At 55.2% G+C, this 21,485-nt stretch overlaps 2 protein-coding genes across 2 annotated transcripts in view; one reads left to right on the top strand and one right to left on the bottom strand.

The window, feature by feature from the left end:
• The first annotated feature begins 5,747 nt into the window (after positions 1-5,747).
• LOC119102748 (E3 ubiquitin-protein ligase CBL-B-B-like) lies at positions 5,748-18,587 on the top strand. Its single transcript, XM_037226209.1, has 7 exons — positions 5,748-6,495; positions 8,570-8,716; positions 14,332-14,463; positions 14,842-14,979; positions 15,447-15,525; positions 16,210-16,350; positions 17,802-18,587. Exons 1-7 carry the CDS (start codon positions 5,879-5,881, stop codon positions 17,991-17,993), a joined length of 1,446 nt encoding a protein of 481 aa, XP_037082104.1. The 5' UTR covers positions 5,748-5,878; the 3' UTR covers positions 17,994-18,587.
• Positions 18,588-20,394: 1,807 nt separating this feature from the next.
• LOC119102738 (vang-like protein 2-B) overlaps positions 20,395-21,485 on the bottom strand; it is a 40,697-nt gene continuing 39,606 nt past the window's right edge. The window contains exon 5 of the mRNA XM_037226199.1: positions 20,395-21,300. Coding sequence (XP_037082094.1) covers positions 20,873-21,300 — 428 coding nt within the window. The 3' untranslated portion in view covers positions 20,395-20,872. The remainder of the gene's footprint in view (positions 21,301-21,485) is intronic.

The raw sequence follows: 21,485 nt of genomic DNA, 5'->3' as shown, positions 1-21,485 counted from the left end.
TGAAAGGAAACATGAGAACTTATGGTGAGTGTTCATAATGAGGCAATGGAGGGGTCCTGTGGTAGTCAGGGCCCCCAGTACCGAACGGTGGGCCCTCCATTCCGATGCCAGCATGGCCCGTTAAGCCGAACTGGAGCCTATGTGCCGATTATTTGACCACCCGCGGCGATCAGGGATGTCGTTGCGCCAACGAGGGCTCTTATGTCGATCCGGATTCAACTGCAGTTGGAATCGGCCAGATGATTCCGACCGTGTCGCCAGAATGACAGCCGGACGACACGCCGCATTGGGACGGAATGACCCCTCAATCCTGACCGGGTTAAGAGGCCATTCAGTCCAGTGATGTTGTACTCAAGTGGGCCCTTTCCCGGAAATAAATACGGGTCTCCTTAGTGTTGCCAAAAGTTTGTCGAAATGAATATAAAAAATGCACAAGGCCATGCCATGCCATGTTTGCCTGAGAACGTTAATTGTTTTGCATGGCCGACTAGTGAAACGAGTTACATCAAAAGGTTTCAGCTGGCGTGCCCGCAATCTCGGTAGCCAGGACAGTGATGGCCTGGATTGCAGTTTCCGTAAAACCGAATATCGTTGGCCACTGGAAGTGATACCAAGCGGCGAACGCCGTGCGCGCGAGAAAGGCGGCCGTGAAAGAATGGTCCAAGACACACGGGACGCTCACTGGGAGACAAATAAAGGGATCCCCCCGTAACGCCCGCAGAATCCCACCCTCCTTGGTCCGTCCCCAAGAACCTACCCCACAGAGGCCACGGTGCGGGGTGCGTCGAGAAACTGTTCATCACATCCCACATCGCGCTGGCCCTGGGATGGGACGTCCGCTCCCTCGCGCATGCGCAGCACTCGACTGCGGCACCTAGGACACCTGGTACGGTTGTTCCCGCCACCTTGCGGCCGGCCGCGTCTCCAGTGCCGGCGCAGCCGACAGCCGGCGACGGCCGCCTGGCGGTAGATCTCCGAACCAACCACCTCGAGGTGTCGGGTGCAACCTGGCTCACGTCATACACGAGACGACGCCCGCGCTCGTTCCCGCTGTGCGCGCAATGCCGACTGCAAGCGGTAAGAAAGTTCCGCACCGCGACGGGTGAAGCACTTGACATAATATCCCCGCGCTCGAACGGCGGGCAAAAATTCCCTTCCTTGAAGAAGTAAAAGGGACTGCTGTAAATGCTGAGCTTCAACACGGACACATATAGCTATAAATCACGCGACACAGCATCAATCACGAGACATATTTTGCATTCATTTCCGCGTCGGCCAGTACAGGCATGCACTGCGTCGCTGATTTCATCGTCAGTTCAACGCGCAGCGACACTATTCAGCAATCCAACGTAAGATGTATCCTGAGCGATTCATCATGGGATCCAGCCGACCGCGCAACTCTCCTCCCCACGACTCCACGCTCACAGATACCCAGTGCACCGGACACGCGAACCAGGGGGTTCTCACCACGTGCTAGATGAGCGCAGGCTTCGGCTCATCCGAGGCGTGTCCCCGTCCCCGACTGCAATTTGTGGCGACTCTCCCGTGCTGCAGCCTCGGTTTTTGCTCTTTGTTCTCCCCACCACAGCCAGGGTCGTCGCGTATGGGCCGAAATCGAACGGCGGCACCGTAATCGCGCGCGCACAACACCGCGGCGCGGCGGTAGGTTTGGGCGCCTCTCGACTGGACCTCGGCCCGGTGTGGAGCGTGGGATCCGGCTGGCGCCGCCATCTCAGCCTTGTTCCCCCACGCTCTCCACCAAACCATTCAGTCGCCTTAAAATAATGTATTCCACTAGATTTTTTCGACGTGCATGTTCTGTAACGTTTTCAACACACTAATGTGTCACACCGACCCTGTCGGAGTATGGGCACGTTTAAACGGTACATATAATGCACGTTCAGGCAGTGCGGTAATAGTCAGAGTCGGTTCTCGGGGGAGATTGACACGGATGCGGACACATGGGCACGTTCAGGCAGTGCAGTAATAGTCAGAGTCGGTTGTCGGGGGAGATTGACACGGATGCGGACACATGGGCACGTTCAGGCAGTGCAGCAATAGTGAGAGTCGGTTGTCGGGGGGAGGTTGACACGGATGCGGACACATGGGCACGTTCAGGCAGTGCAGTAATAGTCAGAGTCGGTTGTCGGGGGAGATTGACACGGATGCGGACACATGGGCACGTTCAGGCAGTGCAGCAATAGTGAGAGTCGGCTGTCGGGGGGAGGTTGACACGGATGCGGACACATGGGCACGTTCAAGCAGTGCAGCAATAGTGAGAGTCGGCTGTCGGGGGGAGGTTGACACGGATGCGGACACATGGGCACGTTCAGGCAGTGCAGTAATAGTCAGAGTCGGTTGTCGGGGGAGATTGACACGGATGCGGACACATGGGCACGTTCAGGCAGTACAGTAATAGTGAGAGTCGGCTGTCGGGAGGAGGTTGACACGGATGCGGTGAGTATTGGCCTGGCGCGCCGACAGCCGGGCGCCTGACGCCGACACTTCGCCAAAATATCAGCTCGGCGCATGAATCGCCGACCCTCCGGTGTTCCCATAAGACCCGGCACCTTTTTTCTCTCTTTAGATAATTAAGAACACGAGTTCTGTAGGTCTTTTTGAGGTCACGCGCTCGCACATGAACTCTGATATTTTGTATGCCGTGCACTCCTTTCGTGCTTACATCGTATCACGGTAATGAACATATATATAATGCACGAATCCGTCGCTCATGTGTGTTGTTATATGACGTATTGATCGCTGCCTGGTATTTCTCTATACGTTTTAATGAACAGTCTGCAGGAAGCTAGCAGATCATAAATAATGTGCGACCGGCATTTTGCGCCATGAGACAGGATGTGTCGTGGTCAGATCCATACTTCTGAGGTCGATATCTCTATCTCGCATGGCTCACATACCGCGTACAGCTTGAGGCGACTGTGAGTTTTCTATGAGCGTAATGAAAGAATTGTTGTCGCCACGGACTAAATGCGCTAAAGATCTCGCGTTATGACTCCTCGCGGGGAGTGATGGGGAAAGTCCTACGCGGTACGTAGGCAGTTTTCTAGCCGTGGGTTGAAAGGTCCCACTCCCCACAGAAATTAGGCAGTTGGTTCTCGGTCGATCTCTCCGCGACTCACAGATAAGGTGGGACGCATCTTTTTGCACGTTGCTGGCCGCTAGTGAGGGTAGTGGCGGCACGTGTAAGGTGCCATTGATGGATTTGCGACTCGCAGAACGTGAGACTTTTCCCCCCTTGCGATTCTCAGAAGGTGGAAGTTGGAAAAGGGCGGTAGGCTGTCGAAAAAACTGATTGTTTTTTTCCGTTGGTGGATTGACATGCGGTCACAGAAGGAAGTTTGCTAAAATGATCAAGAGTAACTGACCCTTAGCAGCGGCAGTGAATTCGGTTACTGAGGCTGCCGTTGTTAAAATCATTACAGTGACACCGGAAGGCGAGGTCCGCACATATGAGCCGATGAGGTATTCCAGGTTGTCGATGTGTGATTCCGGCAACAAATTATGAGCCGACGAGGGATTCCGGCGTGCCGACGAGGGATTCCGGCATTATTCAGTAACAATAGAGGGTGGACGCTGCATGGTGACGCCGCAGTGAGCCTTGCACCAGGCGGCTACTAATCATGAGGACTAAATTCTGAGGCATACGTGGCGTGTGGCTGTATGGTTCCGCTCATGATTGGGGTGATCTGATCATTGCACGTAACCTGCAGACTGTGTGTAGCGACCATTTTATAGGCGTCTCTGTAATGTGGCCGGTGACAATCATGCGTAAGACGGCGTGAATGCATGAAGCTGGTTGCGAAACCCCAGGAAAGTGACGTTTGCTGCCCATGTTAGGACGAAAGCACCTGTTTCGTAAAAGCCCATGTAATGTCGGTGCGCCAATGCTTTCGCCACCATTTGCAGCCGCCCCTGTTAGCCAGGTTTATTATAGGGAAGTGCCTCGATAATAATTACCTGTCGATAATGCAGTGGGCCAATTAGCCAACAGTCTTTCTTAGCAATGGCATGCATAGTCAATCTAATCAAATATAATGCATCACACAGCGTCATGTGCGTGCATGTAACCTGAAAAACCATACATGAACTTCATCTAAATCATTGAGTCAGTCCAGGCGTTTTGCTTTTAAGCAGCCTGGGCTTTGGAAATCTCGTGATTGCTGTTTGGTGTCGTTGAGAAAGCCGTCGGGTGAGCATGATAATATTGCTGGAAATAATGAGAAGCAAGTACTCCTAGTAACGCGAGCGTCAAAAATTAAGTTGAAGGAAACAGGGATATAACTGCAATACCCGGGTAACAATCCTGTGACTTGAACGAAATGTCATGTTATGGTTTTGATTTCTTCCTATTTGCTTTTAGCATAGTGGCTCTTTTCAAAGTAAACTTTGGCTTTGGGAATCGGGGTATCAGATGATTTGTATCACGCGCTGGTTTAAACTTCATTTCTTCAACGTCTCGACAAACAGCCAATCACAAGCGTTCTTGTATTCGCACTAGGAGAGATGCGCATGGCCGTTGTCATGACGACATTGGGTAGGACTGCAGGGAGGAAGTGTACTGCTGTTGCAAATTGTTGACAGCGTAGGTTAGACTCGAAAATAATTTAAATTTCTTTCCTTATTTTGTCCTAAGGCACTCCCCAGTGCCGTTATTGGCATAACTAGTGCTGACGTTTCACTAGAGAATGCTTTTGAAACATGTATCAAAAGTGGGGTACTCCCTTTAAAAGATGCACCTCCACTGGTGTGAATGACGCCAGTACAAATAAACGTTCGTGATTGGCACAGCGGGTGGAAAGGCCGGTTACCATGAACCGATTTGGTTGGAGTTTAAACCCGCGCGTCGCTATAGATCATATTATCCTCCGTTTTCCAAAGCCAGCGTGCGCTTCGCAAAGAGCCACTTTGGTAAAGGCCGCAGGTGTAAATCAAAGCTATAGTATAACGCCTCGTTGAATTCGCAGCATAATGGCCTGGTGTTTGGATATAATTCCCTAAAAAGAGTGTTTCGAGCTTTCGTAGCATTTGCTACACAAACGTGTTGACATATTCATGTGTTGCAAACATTACAAAACACACCGCTTGGAAAAACAGTGCAAATGAAATACACAGCTCTCATCGTGATGGGTGCATAGAATCCAACGCATGATCGCTCCTGCAGGGGCGGCTACTTTAAATAGAAATTCTGAGATTTTCAGAGGCATTTCGAAAGAAACTGGCATCAGCAGTCAAATCGAACACGTCTGATCCAACATCGTGTGAAAAGTACAGATAAGGTAGCATACTCCCCGTAGCTGGGGGGCCGACGTTGCGAGGCCCATGAAAAATGCAACGCCAAACGTCAGGGTTTCTCATTTATTTTTCAGTGATTGATTCTGAAGACATGGTGACATGCAAACGGCGTGCATAACACATGTTTGGTCCCATGCTACCACTCGAGGGATCAAAACAGGACTCCGCGCCTGAAAAGGTTCTACACATCCCAAAACAAGGCCTCTATAGCGGCGAAGCGGGGCCCATTTGCGCGCCTGTCGCCTGAGCGAATTTTGTGGTGTTTGTTTTAAGCGTGGCCTACTTGTAATTGGTGGTCGCTGCCCCGTGGAGGATTTTGATGACGTCATTGAAATAGACTGCTGCGCTTGATTTTGTTTACATGTGCAGTCCTGTCGTGAAGGCCGTGGAGGTGGCGCGGGGCCCGGGGGTGGTGGTCCGTCCCAGCTGACGTGTTTGAGTGCATATTTGGGAATTAGCTTTTATCCTAATAATTGTGAGTCCCATTGAGACGTCTTTTCTGACCAAGCAGCAAGCACCATTGGGCTGTGTCTTGATAAGTCGGTTGGAGGAAGAAAGTCATTGCATGCGACGAAAGTGGCTCAGAATCGGCCGGGGAACCTTATGCCAGAACCGAAACAAGGATATTAGTGGGTCCTTCAAAATTGGCAACGGTATGGCATTAACACGCCCTGTGACTAAGTCATCTCTGATGAGCAAGATCCACGGGGCCATCGCTGACAAAATGGGATCTCCTAGACTCATCATCGAAAGGCGAACAATTGAAAAAACCTACAAGCTGATGGACAGGGTAGTGAAGCTTTGCCAGCATCCAAAGATGAACCTGAAGAACTCTCCACCATTTTTGCTAGATATTTTACCTGACACCTACACTCATCTGAAGGAAATATGCAATCACCATGAAGATTTGGAAGTGCTGAACAACAATGAATACTTCCGAGTGTTCATAGAAAACCTGATGAAGAAATGCAGGCAGGCAGAGAAATACTTTCGTGATGGAAAGGAACAGATGTATGATGAAAATTCTGTTTATAGGCGGAATCTAACAAAACTGTCTCTTGTGTTTTCTCACATGTTGTCAGAGCTACGTGCAATATTCCCTGAACATATGTTCATGGGGGACCAATTCAGGGTCACCAAGAGTGATGCAGCAGATTTCTGGAGGACGTATTTTGGAGAAAGGTATGAATCATGTTGTTGTAGTCCTGGGACATTAAGTTTTACACTGCTCAATATTTGTGGTACATTACAGGATGCTAGTGCAGTGTTCTGCACATAATTAATTGACTAGGTGCTTCATAGCAAGCATGTTCTTATTGGATATCTCAGGGAACTTACTGTCATATAATAAGGGCAGCTGAATTTTCTGTGGGATGATTAGGTGGCCTCTGAATTGATTGCTTCTTGCTAGTAATTTTTGTTTTCTTTGTTACTGCTTGCAGTTGTGATTATTGGCTGTGCATATCTAATAGTGCCTGTCATTCCTTTGATATTGTGTTTGTATGTTGTGGATACAACCATGCCTTGCCTTACCTTATCTTACCTCAAAATCATCAGAATTTGTAGGGTCATGTGGCCTGTGGGTCCACTCCCATAGAGCTCTTGTTCATGAATAATGCTGACTGATTATGGCTTGTCATGCATTAGATCAGCCCAGTAAGCATGTAGCCTAGCATTAACTGTGTGGCTATGGATGCAGAGACTTTCTCCAGTGGTAGCACATTCCAATCATTCACTCCTAGGTAGCTTAATAGGTGTCAGCATGTAAAGGTCCTGGGTCGGGGCTTACAGAGCTCCCACTGGTGGCTTCCTGTAATTGTGAAGACATACTCAGCAAGAAACTTTTCAGTGTGAGCTGCAGCATACTGCTATGCAGCATTTGGAACACAGCAACCCTGGCACCCTATCTGCATCTGTAGACCAGTGAAAGCAACCTCAGAAGCTGGAGCCTCCCCAGTATATCCTGTTTATCACTTCCTAAACAGTTAAGTCAGGTAGCTCAAGACTATCCTCTTCCCAGCAGCTTCTGGTCTCATTTTCTGAATGACCTCCAAGCAATATAACCATTCTCCAGGAATGGTCTGAACAATGTTCTAAGAGAGAATTGGGAGGATGAACCTGTCATTGTCAGTTGAAATCTGCCTCAGAACTGCCAGCATCCTGTGAATCTTTTGAGATGGGCTGTTACCATTTATATGCAAAGTTTCAGTCTTCTTTTCATGTTAATTCCAAGGTCCTTCTCCAGGACATCTCTTCAATTATCACCTTATTCAGGACAAATGGCTGCTGGGCATGGTGAGATATCATGTTCATGACTTTACACATGGAGTCAGTTGCACATGTCTGTGTCTGCTGCAATCTTGACACCCAAAGCCATGATATCCATAATCCATGTATAAGATATCAACTCAACCATGTACACCTAGACAGAGGCTGAGTAAGTATGATGTTCCTTCCAAAATGTTGTATGTTAATGTTGCTGACATTCTGCCACTAAAGCAAAATAGTTCAGAACATCTTAATGATATTAATTTCTACGATGGCTCTATGTACCAGACCTTTGAAAGTCATGAAGAGTTTGTGTTAAATAGTGTTATGGACATCAGAAGATCATATTTTTGTGGGCTGACATCTAGTCATTCAGTTAAATATGTTTTCTGCAACTACAAAATAAAAGTATTATAGCCATCTTTCAGCACAATGCTTAGGTCCTGAGGCATTTTCATGCAGTATGAAATAAAGTCAGCCTTTTGAACAGCATATCTCAGCTTTTTCAGCAGCATGCTAATGAAGCGAAGATAGATGATGGGCAATGTATTTTTTATATTTGCTTGTTCAATGTAGCAACTGTCTCCATTGAGCAAATTGATGTGCAAAATTAACCATGCATCATAACATATCCTATGGCATGTTCAACATTCATAGTAAGCATTCCTAGTAATTTGCTAGCTTATTTCTTATGCTTACAAACATCATTATATTGTGCTTTGTGTAGTAGTTATCAAGTACTATGTAGAACTTGAGAATTTCAACAAGATCTGTCCTGTGCTTAGACATCAGGGAAGGCACCACAAGGGCATATTTTAGATCAGGTATGATTTATGAAGGCATCTGCTATAAGATAAGTTTAGCTTTAAGCACTAAGCAATGCAGATTAGCACATTCACATTGTTTGCAGTTTGGGCTGTGCAACAGGCTGTGTACTCTTAAAGCCTGGGTAGACTGTTGGTGTATATTCATTATATCCATTTTCCAGAACACTTGTGCCCTGGAAGGTGTTCAAAGAGAGGCTGGATGAGGTGCACCCCATCAACCCAGGCCTGGAGACGATGGCGCTCAAGACAACCATCGACCTCACCTGCAATGACTACATATCCAACTTCGAGTTTGACGTGTTCACCAGGTGGGTGTCGGTACTCAAAACAAGAGCTCAGCTCCTCATGCTTGGGAGTTCCTGTGTAAAAATGTCAATTATTCCACCGATTGTTAAGGGCCGAATTTTCACGGAACTAGCGCCGGACTGGGTTTTAGCGGCTCGCTTATGGGATTCAAGGTAGGTATTACTGGCTCAACGTAATGACTCGCGGCTGTTTGTTGGGTTGTATGAGTACCTTTCAGGCCGCAAATATTCTGGAAAATGGATGTTATGAAATTGTACTAAAAGTCAGTCTAGTCTCAGGAATAGAGAGAAGGTTGCAATTTAAACTGAAGCAGTGCAGAATTGCTGATCTGCATCGACTGGTGCTCACATCTTAACTTATTTTTCTTCATAAGGAGCAAAATATCTACTAACAGTTGTGCGCAGGCTTTCATAAACCATGTCTGGCGTCAAACACAGCCTTTCGTAATGTCCAGCCATAGGACAGATTTCGTTAGAATTCTCAAGTCGCTGTGGGATTTTACCGGGTGGGTTTTCCGGATTCGTCGGCGCTTTCGAACGGATAGATTGGCAACTGATATGTGATGTTTTCGTGGTGGTTGCGGAGGTGCTTTGGCCTATCTCACTTAATCTCCGAGAGCGCCAGCGCTCGCTTTGTGCACTTTCATGGCACACTGCGCCTGTTTTTGTCGGCGTGCTGAAGCGGCGGCTGGATTGCAGTGCACCTGGCAGGAAGCTGCCGGATCGATGCAGATCAGCTTCGGACGCCGTGCTTGATTTTGGCATCTTTGATCTGTCGGCGCCCGGTGTTTTCTGAATGGGAATTATGGGACTTTTGTGGTGCCTTCGAAGATAATCCAGAGCATTTTGCATTGCCGCTTGCCGGGGAGCGGGCTTGCCTGCAGAGATGGGGAGAGCGCGGCGTCATGGCTGTCGGCAGCTTTGAGCCGTGCAGGGATTATGGGGTCTGACCGATCAGCGTGGCCTTGTGCGGGCGGCGCCGGACATAACAGCTTATTCCCCCCCCCCCCCTCTGCTGGCTGTACTGCGGATCGCTGACACAGCTCTGGTTGTTGGTAATATTGTCGCAAACTGCGGCTCACCGAGTCAGGCACGACGTATTTGGGTGAAAAGCTAAACTGCGGGACGTGAGCAGACCATCGTCCTTGTTGGAGAATGTTTTTCCATCCCGTCGGCATTGTCCTGCCGGTTGCAGCATGCTGTGGACCCTTTATTTTTAATGGCTGAATATGGCTTGATATGCCTCGCGTCCTTTGTCTGCCATACGCACTATGGCCTAGCGATACATCAGTATTTTCCCGCGGTGCAATATCTTATGTAACCATAAGTTGAAAGTTCTTATCTTGAGTTAGCCACCTCCCATATACCGGGCGATGCTGGTCAGATAACCACCTCCCATATACCGGGCGATGCTGGTCAGATAACCACCTCCCATGTACCAGGCGATGCTGGTTAAACGGTGTTGTGGTGCTCAATGTTGGTAATATTGATGCTCCTCAATGTAATCGTTATTTAGCACTGCGACGTCGTTTAGCCAGTACCTCCTGGCATATTAAAGGCCGTTTACTCAAGATAGGAACTTTCAACTGACCATGCCAAAAAACCAGGGGCTAAATGCCTTTCTTTGTTGCGTCATATTTTACCACGTCACATTTCCGTTGCCATTGTCGTTTGTGTCTTGTCCATCGTGCTGGCGCTTTCCGGTGCGACTGTCGCTGGTAAGAATGACGTCATGTTCAGTCGGAATGCGATTGGACCGCCTTTCTGCCGTCCGTCGGAGCCCGGTGTCTCCCTTCGCACGAACGTGTGCTCCTGTGACGCCGTGGTCACAGTCGGCGAACCGAGATATGTGTCAGTGACGAGGCGATAGCTTTGTCCGAGGGATGCTTGTGGCGCCTGCCCGAGCACTAATCTGCCAATCGCAGTGAGCTGTTGACGTGCTCAGAGTTGCGGAATCTGGCGCAACATGCCGCAACACGAATGCTGCACGGCGAGGCTCGGCTCGGTGGGGCGGCCTGACGAGCATTTTCGCAGACACTGGCCATGTACGTGTGTGCTGCAGTCGATTACCGAAACTCAGGAGGCACCCGTGCATTAGCCGAGGGGGGAGGCGGTTTTGGGCATGCGGGACGCTGCATCTTGCAGGAACGACGAGAAACTCTGGCTGATCATGTGATGACCTGGCGCGAGTCCTGACATGCCTGCTTGTGCCTGAATCAATCCTTCATAAGTGCTGCAATGCTCACACACGAATGAAGAAGTTGCGTTTGCCATGAAAGAATCACGAGCTAGAATCCCAGTATCATTCATGATATCTGTGAATTGTATAATGGTACCGGTCAGATGGCTCGCGACGCGTTTGATCCGCCCGTGCTGATTGCGCACGCCGCCGTGGTTAGGTCGTCGCCGGTACACATCGGTGACGCAGTCGGCTCAGGGGTCAGGTGAGGAGGGTGCGCCGTTGCACGTTAGCACGTGCTCCGGGTCCCGTCCTGTTGCGCCGCCAGCCGCGGAAACAGAGCGAGAATGTGCCGCTCGGCTGCCCTCGTCCGGGGATTGCCGAGCGGCGGGCCGGCCGGCCGCTTGAGTCATGCCGCGCGCCGCTGACCGGCACGGACAAGGCGAGCCGGGCGAGGCATTGCTGAGGCGTCGAAGCAGGAACGCTGTGGACGGACAGGTCGTGATGCCGACTGGCGGAACTGCACAGCGGACCCTTGTGACGGATCGGTGTGTCTGCCGTGAGATGCGTCGCTCTGAGCCCCCTCCGCTGGGTGCAGTCCGTGGCCGCAGCGGAGCCGGCAGCCCAGGCGCGCCGCGTCACGGCCGGGCCGCGTGCTGCCGGCCGGGAGCAGCCGGGCCGGCCCACGGGAGCGGCGGCGGCGGCGAGCGGTCGGCCGGCGGCTGGCGCGCCGCTCCCACGGCCGGCCGGCGCGCCGCGTCGCCGGGGTCACCGGGTCGGCCGGCCGGCCCCGGCTGCAGGTGACGCGCCCGGGCGGGCGGCCGGGGGACGGCCGTGTGCCGCGCTGAGCCCGGCCACCGGCGCGGCCCGGCCGGCTGCTGCTGCCGCGGCCGGACGGCAGGGTAAGGTCGCGTTCCGCATCGTTCGCCGCCCCGGCCGCGCCGTCGGCGCTGCCCGTATGCCGGGGGTCTCGGGGCCGCCGATGGCTCAGGCTGGCGTGTGGCGAACTGTCAGGCAGGCGGCGACTTTTACCGAGCTACACGTGCTACCGCTCCGTTTCTTACGATTGTAATGGGCGACATGGTAATTTCATGGCGCCTCTGACGTGTTTTGTCATCGAAAAAGGACTGTTAAGTATGTGGTAGCACACGAGGGTGCAGAATTGTACGAACCTACCGTCCCGGGAAGACCGCGATGGCGTGCAGAGTGGAAACAGCTAGCTAGAACGCCGGCTCGGCTCCGTTGTTACATCGCACCATATAGATCCGGGTCATTGAGCTTCTGCGAACCGCTAAAAAATGCGCTTCACGTTCAAGTGCGCTGGATTGTGATGGGAACATGACGGTGATTGCTACTTACGTCGTTTGAATCGGATTGCCCGGGTTAATTGCCTTCTCATGTCGAGCGCCTGAAGTTTATGATGGCATTATCAGTTCATTTGCGGCGTGATGCTGGCTTAAACGGCCGGCATGTGGCGCGGTTCACGCCCGCGGTGCTCGACGGACCGGCCATTTTGGCGGCGCGCTCTGCGTTGGACTCGGACGTAGCTGGTAGTTCCACCCGTGACCCCGGCAGCCGGCGCCGTCGGCCGGGTCCCTGGAGGATGAGGTCTGTGGAGCACCTCACCGGCCCGCCCGTGGCGCAGCGAGAGCCTGTCTGCATCCTGGCAGCTGATGTGCTCGCTGAGAACTGACGAACTTGCGCAGAAACGTCAGTCATCTATGCGACGGGAGCGAGACTTCCTGTGCCCAGTCCACCCGGTTTTCATGGGGATGTGCTTATACCCGCCCACACTCCCTTCTTTACCATTCCTAACCAGTTGCAGAGTTGACACTCAGAGGTATGATTTTTGCCTTGATAATTGCAAAGGTATTATGCATGGAGCTAATTGTCACTAAAAAAACGTCGTCAATAGCGTTATGAGGTATTTCTTGAAGTGTCTAGTTATATGTCGTAATCGCCCTAACCATACGTTTATCCGTACCTGTAATTTTCTCAAAATCTGGCCCCAACCCAGTGTACTACCTTTTCCACATGGATGCCCGAGGTTTTGCCGATCCCGTGAAGTCTCCTGCTCCTCAGGGCACGCGGGCGGCCGCGGTAGTCACTGACGCTGCAGTCGCGCCGGCGAATGTCGTCCGTTTACCAGTGACGTCAGCGATGACATCTGGCGACAGGCTGTAAACAATTGAGCGACCGATCTCAGGTGTCCTGGGTAGACACATGCCCCCTCCCCCCCCCCCCCCTCCTTCGTGTCTGCCCCAGGCTGGCGGCTCAGATATCAAGCACAAAGGGTCCCGGAAGGTCGTGGCGCATCTCAGTGATCCCCGGTCTGGGCAGGGAGTCGAGTGGCCCAATAGGCTGTCGCCTGTTAAGCGAAGCTCCTGTGGTTTTCTTACGTCGTTGTTGGCCTGGTTGTTGGTTGGTGTGTCCAGCAATTGGCATGCGTGACAAAGATGCACAATTTTGTAGCTGGTCGGGCAAAAACATGGTTTGAATGTATTTAACACGACGGTGTTTGGACAGATAGCTGCATAGGTCGTAACATTGTGCAAGCAATTTGCTGTAGCGTTTTTTATTGTTATTTCTACGGGCAACTCCTCGGGCGAATTTAGTCTGTATAAACATGCTATCCCGCGGTGAGCGTAAGATGCAGTAGTAACACGCACATCGACTTTGTGACAGCATTTATGTTCTGCTTTGCTTTATTGGAGATAAGCCGTGGTATGCGATTACCTTTCAATGCCTATTTCACATGGATAACGATCAACAAGAATATTGCGGCGCCGTCATGCTATGGCACGACCTATGCAATATGTCTTTCGGCTCGCTCGCTATGAGTTCAGAGACGCATTATTTGCAGTGATGCGTGTTATCACTCTAAGGACAGGCGCCTGGGGCACACAGTGGGCGAGCGAGACACTGGATAACACAGAGGCCGCTCGGTCGACGGAACCCGTCCATGCTCTGATTGCCAGGATGCTGAGTCTTGTGCCCCGCCGGTAAAGCCAGTCGCGCAGCGCTCTGACAGATCTCACGCCACGCCGACCGATCGTCTTCTCATGAAAATGCTCGCTGTTTCAGATGTGGCCATTGGAAATGGAAATAGGTCTCTAAAACGAATTCAGTGTTGTGATTGCTTGGGGTGGCATGTCATCAGCGGTGTGTGCCATTTAACTTTGCGCAGGACGCTTCTGTATGCAAAGTACCTTAAAGGTCTTCCATTTGGCCTCCGCTGAGTACTCTCCGCTGCAGCTGCCAGTAAGGCCGTCGTGGAGACGGGCTACGAGCTCTGCATGGAATAACAGCGCCTAGTCTCAACGCGGCTCAGACCTACCTCCCCGTCGCTCAGGTCCGCCTTGACCACCTGGCCCACCCGTCCCCCTCCCCAGTGTGCCGTGTGCGCTCACGTGTCTGACGCCTCCTCCCTGCGCCTCAGGCTGTTCCAGCCGTGGACGACCCTGCTGAAGAACTGGCAGATCCTAGCTGTCACGCACCCCGGCTACGTGGCCTTCCTCACATACGACGAGGTCAAGGCGCGCCTGCTCAACTACAGCGACAAAGCCGGCAGGTGGGCCCCGTGCCGGCCGCGTTGTGCTAGCTCCTTCTCCTGTGGCAGTGGAGAATGCGTCCGACTTGCATTGCTGTGGTCGTGAGTCGATACGCTGCCCGTCGCGCCGCTCGGTGTGGTACGATCGGTGACATGGCACGGTCCGCTGAAGCTGTGCGCCCCTGAGTCGGCCCCGAGGCAGCGGCCGTGGGCTGGCGCTGTCTCCAGCAGGCCGGCCGGGTTCTCCGTCGGGCCGAGTTGCCTGGCGGTTCCGCTGGCACGACGACGCGTTGACGGGAACCTCTCCGCGGCTGAGCGGTCGCCGCGGCCCGGCGCGCCGGCCGATGGGCACCGCTGAGTGCCGTTCACGTGCTGACGCCGCGTGCCGCGTGTTGCCAGCTACGTGTTCCGGCTGAGCTGCACGCGGCTGGGCCAGTGGGCCATCGGCTACGTGACGAGCGACGGCAGCATTCTGCAGACGATCCCGCAGAACAAGAGCCTCTGCCAGGCGCTGCTCGACGGCTACCGGGAACGCTTGTAAGCGTCCCTCACGGCGGACGGCTGTGGCGCAGCTCCGACTGGGGGGCCCGCCCGGCCGGCCGGCTGGCGACGCTGGTGGCCGGCGTCACGACTCACGTAACCGGGCGCGTGACCTCGGCGTGACCTGGCCGCCGGGGGACGGGAGGGGGAGGGTAATGCCGCGGCTGTAGCAGAGTGAATACAGCGATTGGGCGGTGTTCGGTGCGCACCGACATAATACGGCGTCGCCCTGTTAGTTGATAACTGTCAGTTATTCATATGGTGGCTTTCACTGCCGGTCGTATTGATCGGACATCACGGATAACTGTACGCCACAGAAGCCCCGCAGCTTTGTTGCGAGTGTCCGCTCGCCGTCCCAGCGTCGCTGCGTGCTGTCCGCAGCTGTGGGCTCGCATCAGTAGCGTATCTTCTTCGGTGTAAGACTTCCACAACGCAGGCGGTAAAGCTGCTGACGCCGTTTTCAGCTACCTGTACCCGGACGGCAAGGACGACAACCCGGACCTGTCGTGGGCCGTCCAGGCGACCCCCGAGGACCACATCAGGGTGCGTGCGGGCGAGGGGCGGCACACACCCGCGCGAGAGGCGTGGCTGCGCGAGTCGGCGCCCGGCTCTCCGCGACGAGTCGAGGGGAGCTGTCCATCAAGCTGTGGTTGCAGGCGTCACCTACAGCGAGTCGTTCTGACTACCCGTGGCGTTTTGTTAATTTTGGCCTCGCCACTGGACATTTAACATTTCTTTGTGATAGGGAGGGATCTCTGACGTTGGTGAAAGGTCTCCTATCTTAGCGTTTAACCTTATGTGCACTGGAATAGACTTTTCTATCCGCTCGGCAACCTGCTGGCGGTTCAGTTGCAGTAGTGTAACTGCGCTTGTCGTCCATGATTCCATCACAAAGTGAGTCGTGCTCGACGCCAGACGAACGCGATAGAACGCAAAGCATTTTGCCATGCTGCAATACGCGATAAAACGAAAAACATTTTACCGTGTCGCAACGTCAAAACGTCGTTATGGTCCTTATCTGCAATGCGGGTCAAAACACTGCAGGTCACTGTGTCTGCTCGAATGGCCACGATCTCCATCCTGACTGGACCACCGACTTATTTCCCGGACGGGACAGGGGTGTGCGGCGTGTAGTACCGGCTGTCTCCGCCATGCGGCGCCGCTGTCGCCCGTCCGTCTCGCGGGCCGTGAGAGGGCGCCTGTGTCAAGGCCCGTTCTATCCGCCAGGTAACGCTGGAGCAGTACGAGCTGTACTGCGACATGGGCAGCACGTTCCAGCTGTGCAAGATCTGCGCCGAGAACGACAAGGACATCAAGATCGAGCCATGTGGTCACCTGCTCTGCACGCCCTGCCTCAGCTCCTGGCAGGTCAGAGGCACCCCTCCGTCCCTCCTGTTGCCTCTGACCTGGCGGGTCAGAGGCACTCCTCCCTCCCTACCTCCGCTGTCTCTGTCAGGGGTCAGTCGGTGACACCGGCTCTGTCTGCGCCATCCGTGTGGGAAGGTCGAGTCGGAGGGGTCGAGATAGAGCGCTTCTGCAGCGGCCCGAGGCTGGCACGGCCTGGTCGGTGCCGTCGCCAGGTCAGGTCACCGCGGGAGCGACACGGCCTGGTCGGTGCCGTCGCCAGGTCAGGTCACCGCGGGAGCGACACGGCCTGGTCGGTGCCGGCGCCAGGTCAGGTCACACCGGGAACGACACGGCCTGGTCGGTGCCGGCGCCAGGTCAGATTACCCCGGGAGCGGCACGGCCTGGTCGGTGCCGGCGCCAGGTCAGGTCACCCCGGGAGCGACACGGCCTGGTCGGTGCCGGCGCCAGGTCAGGTCACCCCGGGAACGACACGGCCTGGTCGATGCCGGCGCCAGGTCAGGTCACCCCGGGAGCGACACGGCCTGGTCGATGCCGTCGCCAGGTCAGGTCACCCCGGGAACGACACGGCCTGGTCGGTGCCGGCGCCAGGTCAGGTCACCCCGGGAGCGACACGGCCTGGTCGGTGTCGGCGCCAGGTCAGGTCACCTCGTCCTCGCTGCGCTGGTGCCCGTTGAGACGAGCCTGGCGGCCTACACCGGCCATCGAGATCTGGCCAGGTCTAGTCATCTGGTCAGGTTTGGTCACCTGGTCAGGTCAGGTCGTCTGGTCAGGTTAGGTGAGGTCAGGCTGGGGGGTCTGCTCATCTGAACCAGCGATGGACTGACCGGATTGCAGTGTGGACGGCAGCAGAGTGGGGCGATCTCCTCAGAACAGAGACGTGTAGTCGGATCCCCGTCTGGGCCCCGCCGGATGAAGGGGCAGCTGACGGCTTTTTCCTCCGCCTTTCCTTGCCTTTCCTGAGTTACGTTTCACCGTGCTGACTCTGGAAAGGTCGGCGTTTTCCCAGCTACCCGGGGCTGCTTCCTATGGTGTTTTGGCGTCCAGACTAATGTGCAGCTTTTATCCTGGACCACAGTTTCATGGCTTAGCTGAAGTTCATTGGGCCCAGACATGCGATTGGAGCCAAAGGTGGTTCCAGGACCCGATAGGTGCCATGTCTGTGATATCCTTGGGTTTCAGTTGATGAGGATCCAGGCATATGTCTAATCGCGACTGTGTTCCAGAAGCTCTTGCGCCACATGTTGCTGTAGTGTTTATTTTGTTTAGGAGGAGGCAAAATCCATGCTCTAAACCCATGTGATGCAAATTCTTTATGAGAGCCGAGCTTCTTGTCTTGTGAAGACGTTTTCCAAGTTAGCCGGGCACCCCAATCATGTGCGGTTCACGATGATGAAGGTATGTTACCACAGGTTTTGTGTGACGGTACTCTCTAACTGCGACTCCCTCTGCAGGATTCGGAGGGCCAGGGCTGTCCGTTCTGTCGAGCCGAAATCAAGGGCACGGAACAGATCGTGGTGGACGCGTTCGACGCCAGCCGGGCACGCGCGCGAGTCCGCCGTCTGCGTCACGATTGTCTGCCGCCGCCCCCGCCGCTGCCGCCGCCGCCGCCCGCCGCAAACGGCCGGACGGACCCGCTCACGTGACGCCGCCACCTGTCGGCCGTGTCCATAAACCAAAGTTGCCGTCCGGCCGCCGCATGCCGACTGGCGCGATGGTCGACCGTCTGTCTGTCTAGCCTTTTTACATACGCTTAGTACTTATGATGCGTGCGTGGACTCGGAAGTGAATGAGGCCTCGCAGCGATGGACTGTGGGCCAGCATCTGGAGGGAACGTGATGTCTTTGTGCCGGTGGCGTTGTCGGGTTGTGTAAACCACGTTTGCTCGTCACCGATTTTTCCGTGAGGAATGTTCTTCAGGGTCGTGTCGATGTCTTTTGTCGATGTCGATGTCACTCGCTAGCCCTGAATTTGACAGTGTGGATGGTTGGTTATTGCTAGCCCTTGATTCAGCAGATTGTGACTGTTGATTATTTCACACTGTCTGGTACATTCTGTGTATTTGTCATCATCAAACTGTGTTTGCACCTAGGAAACCAAATAGCACACACCACGTCTTCCCAGTGTTCTCCCTTTTTGTGGGCATGGGACCGGATTCGCTTTGCTATCATGGTGCGATTAGCTTCATCTAGCTAAGGATTAATGAATCCTTCCGTACAAACCTGGCGCTATGTCATGTCCACTGTTCTCGACATCTGGTTTGCGCATGTGTGTGTGTGACAGGGACCCTGGGCTTGGAGATGGGCGTGCTCTCCAAACTTCGCGTATCCCTCCGGGGCCAGTGCTGCTCACAGTGATTCAGACCGTTGGGGTTCGGATCCAGCCAGGTCCAGTCTGCTCCTGACCTCGTCGGACGTCTGTCGTCGTCCCGCAGCCGCCGGCCACGCGGCGGACCTTGTCCCGCCTTCGCTCTCGTCTTTCGGCGCCACGCGTGCCCCGCACCAAGCGCGCGCCGGTCTGCGACAGCCGCCGTCTTTTGTTTCGGAGCCCCGTCGGGGCGCTGTTCCCTGCGCCTGCGCCGGATAGGTCGCCGCCGGGGTGGGCGCTGGCTGCCGCGTGCCGAGGCTTGCGCCGCTCCGGCGGCGCCGCCGGCGCCGACTCGGGCCGAACCATCGCCCAGACAGCGGCGAGCGCTGCCGCCGGAGCGTCTGCATCCCATGCCGCCGCTCGCCGTCGACTGTCCCGCGCCCCCGACCCCTTCCGCCGTCCTTGCAGATCAGGTCTCCCGCCGCTGTGTCGACCCCCGCTCCTGCGGCGGCCCGTGCGCGGCGACCGGGCCCGGAGGCGCCGCCGGTGCCGGCTGCGAGGCCCGGCGGCGGCGGGATACGTGGCATGGTGGGAGTCGGCGCCACGCGCGGCGTGGTGTCTGTTGTGGCGCCAAGTGTTCCCCGGTGTGCCTTCCGGATGGTGGGATGACTCGTCCTGGTCTCTAGAGGAAACTACGCGTGGAATACACTGTTGCAAGTTACGGCGTGGTGCGGGATCTGTTGCAGCGGTCGGACGTTCGGGTGCTCAGCGTGAGAGGGATACCCTGCTGCACGAATGAAGTCATCCGTTATATTTGTACAAATAGACATAAATATACAAATATTGTTGTACAGAAACGCGCGATGTCTTCTACACGAGGCAGCGAACAAATTACGGGTCCTAGGCGGGCGAAAACAAAGGCTCGATTGACCTATTAAAACATGGTCACACACCCAGCCTAGCGTTCGACGCACACTCAGTCTACGCGCGCGCCTCGATGAGCATCGTGATTCGAGGTCTCTCAAAGTTCCCTCACGCGGATTCCCTCTGTTCACGCTCACGACTCCCAACCGGATGCTCCGCTCGTCCTCCTCCCCCCCCCCCCCCCCAATTTATCTGCCGCCCATACAGCAGTGTCGTCCATGCTTTTCAGGTTTGACTCGCAACGGGCTTTTCATTCAGAACCTCCAATTTGGCTCCGGTTCGTTCCGCGGTATTGTGCCTCCCCGTGCCCCAATGCCGCGGTCGGACAGGCCCTTCACCTCCTAATTTAGCCCCCGCTGATCGGGCGATCCGACGACTGGTGATCGCCTCATTTTCAATTTGGCCCCCACCTCTTCCAGCAGCTGGTGACGTAGTCCAGGTCTTGTCCTCTGTGACGAACCGAGATGATGCGAGGATGCTATTGAAACGGCCGGCTTGGGTGGCATGCAACTGCCAGACAGCCTTCCGTGACTGCGGCGGCTCTGAAGCACGGCTGAACCCCAGCTTATTGGCATGCAGTGTATGAGCGCGGTGGGTATGTGTGTGTGGGGGGGAGGGGGGGGGCACGTCCCCGCTTCCGATCCTCCGCTGCCCACCTGCCCCGAGACAGCACATCGCTTACGTAACAAAGAAGTCCAACCGAGCCGACTCAGCCGCTGCTCGGGGCGGCCAACGGCGGCAGCTGGCCACCACCCCCGGATCAAGCACCGTGGAGGCGATCCGCGGGGGGGGGGGCGATCCGCGGGGGGGGGGGGGGCGATCCGCGGGGGGGGGGGCGATCTGTCGCCTCCAGAGGGCCGCCTGGCGCCGGAAGTCTGGCAGTGGTGGCGCCCGATATCTTGCAGAGATCAGGGAAGGTGTGCTGGCCCGATTGCATCGTGCAACGCTGACTTTCTGCGACACACCACCGTCGGTACTGTTCGCTGCAGATATCCTCGACTTGACCGATGAGACAGCATACGGGCAAACCCGGCGGACAAAGACGCCTCCGAATGATATGTGGTGGCAGACTGCGATGAGACTTGCGCCATGTTCAACGCGCTCGCGGCGATCGGCGGAGAGACAAGCGCACACAACAGACGTGCCACCTTGCGTCACGCTTCCAGTCGCGTCCGAACATCTCTCGCACATACGACGGAAACAAACTGCACACCCAGCAGGCATCACATAAATAGATGAGCACGTGACTGCGCCACAACACATAAAGCCCCGCCGTCCCTCCTCCCCCACTTCACTACACCGAAGTCTCGCTGCTCAGGCGCAGCACGAACTTGTTGCTCTTGGGGTCTATGATCTCCTCGGTGATGTTGAAGTGCGGCAGCTTGACCACCGAACACAGGAGCGACACGTCGTGCTGGCGCAGCTGGAAGAGCACGCCTTCGGCGGCGGGCCGCGAGAGCAGCGTGTCGCACACCAGCGCCCAGCTCTGCACCGCCCGCGCCTCGCGCTCGCTCTGCAGCACCGGCGCCGGCGACAAGTAGCGCTCGAGGAAGGCGCGCGGCGACATGTCGTGCGCCAGGCACTGCGCCAGGTGCGCCAGGATCGCCTCCATGGTGTGGCGCGGCTGCTGGCGCGTGACGCGCAGGTACTTCTGCAGCGGCCGCGCCATCGTCGGGAAGATGGCCTGCGCCGCCTCGTGAGAGTCCATCGGGATGGCTGGACCTGCGGGCGGCGGCGGACGGTCAGAAGGGCGGGATGGCTGGACCTGCGGGCGGCGGCGGACGGTCAGAAGGGCGGGATGGCTGGACCTGCGGGCGGCGGCGGACGGTCAGAAGGGCAGGATGGCTGGACCTGCGGGCGGCGGCGGACGGTCAGAAGGGCAGGATGGCTGGACCTGCGGGCGGCGG

This window comes from Pollicipes pollicipes, unplaced genomic scaffold, assembly GCF_011947565.3.
Source record: "Pollicipes pollicipes isolate AB1234 unplaced genomic scaffold, Ppol_2.1 Scaffold_2555;HRSCAF=2994_pilon_pilon_pilon, whole genome shotgun sequence".
NCBI classification, from domain to species: domain Eukaryota; kingdom Metazoa; phylum Arthropoda; class Thecostraca; order Pollicipedomorpha; family Pollicipedidae; genus Pollicipes; species Pollicipes pollicipes.
Note: the sequence above shows the minus strand (reverse complement) of the source record. Positions and strands in the feature narration are given on the sequence as shown.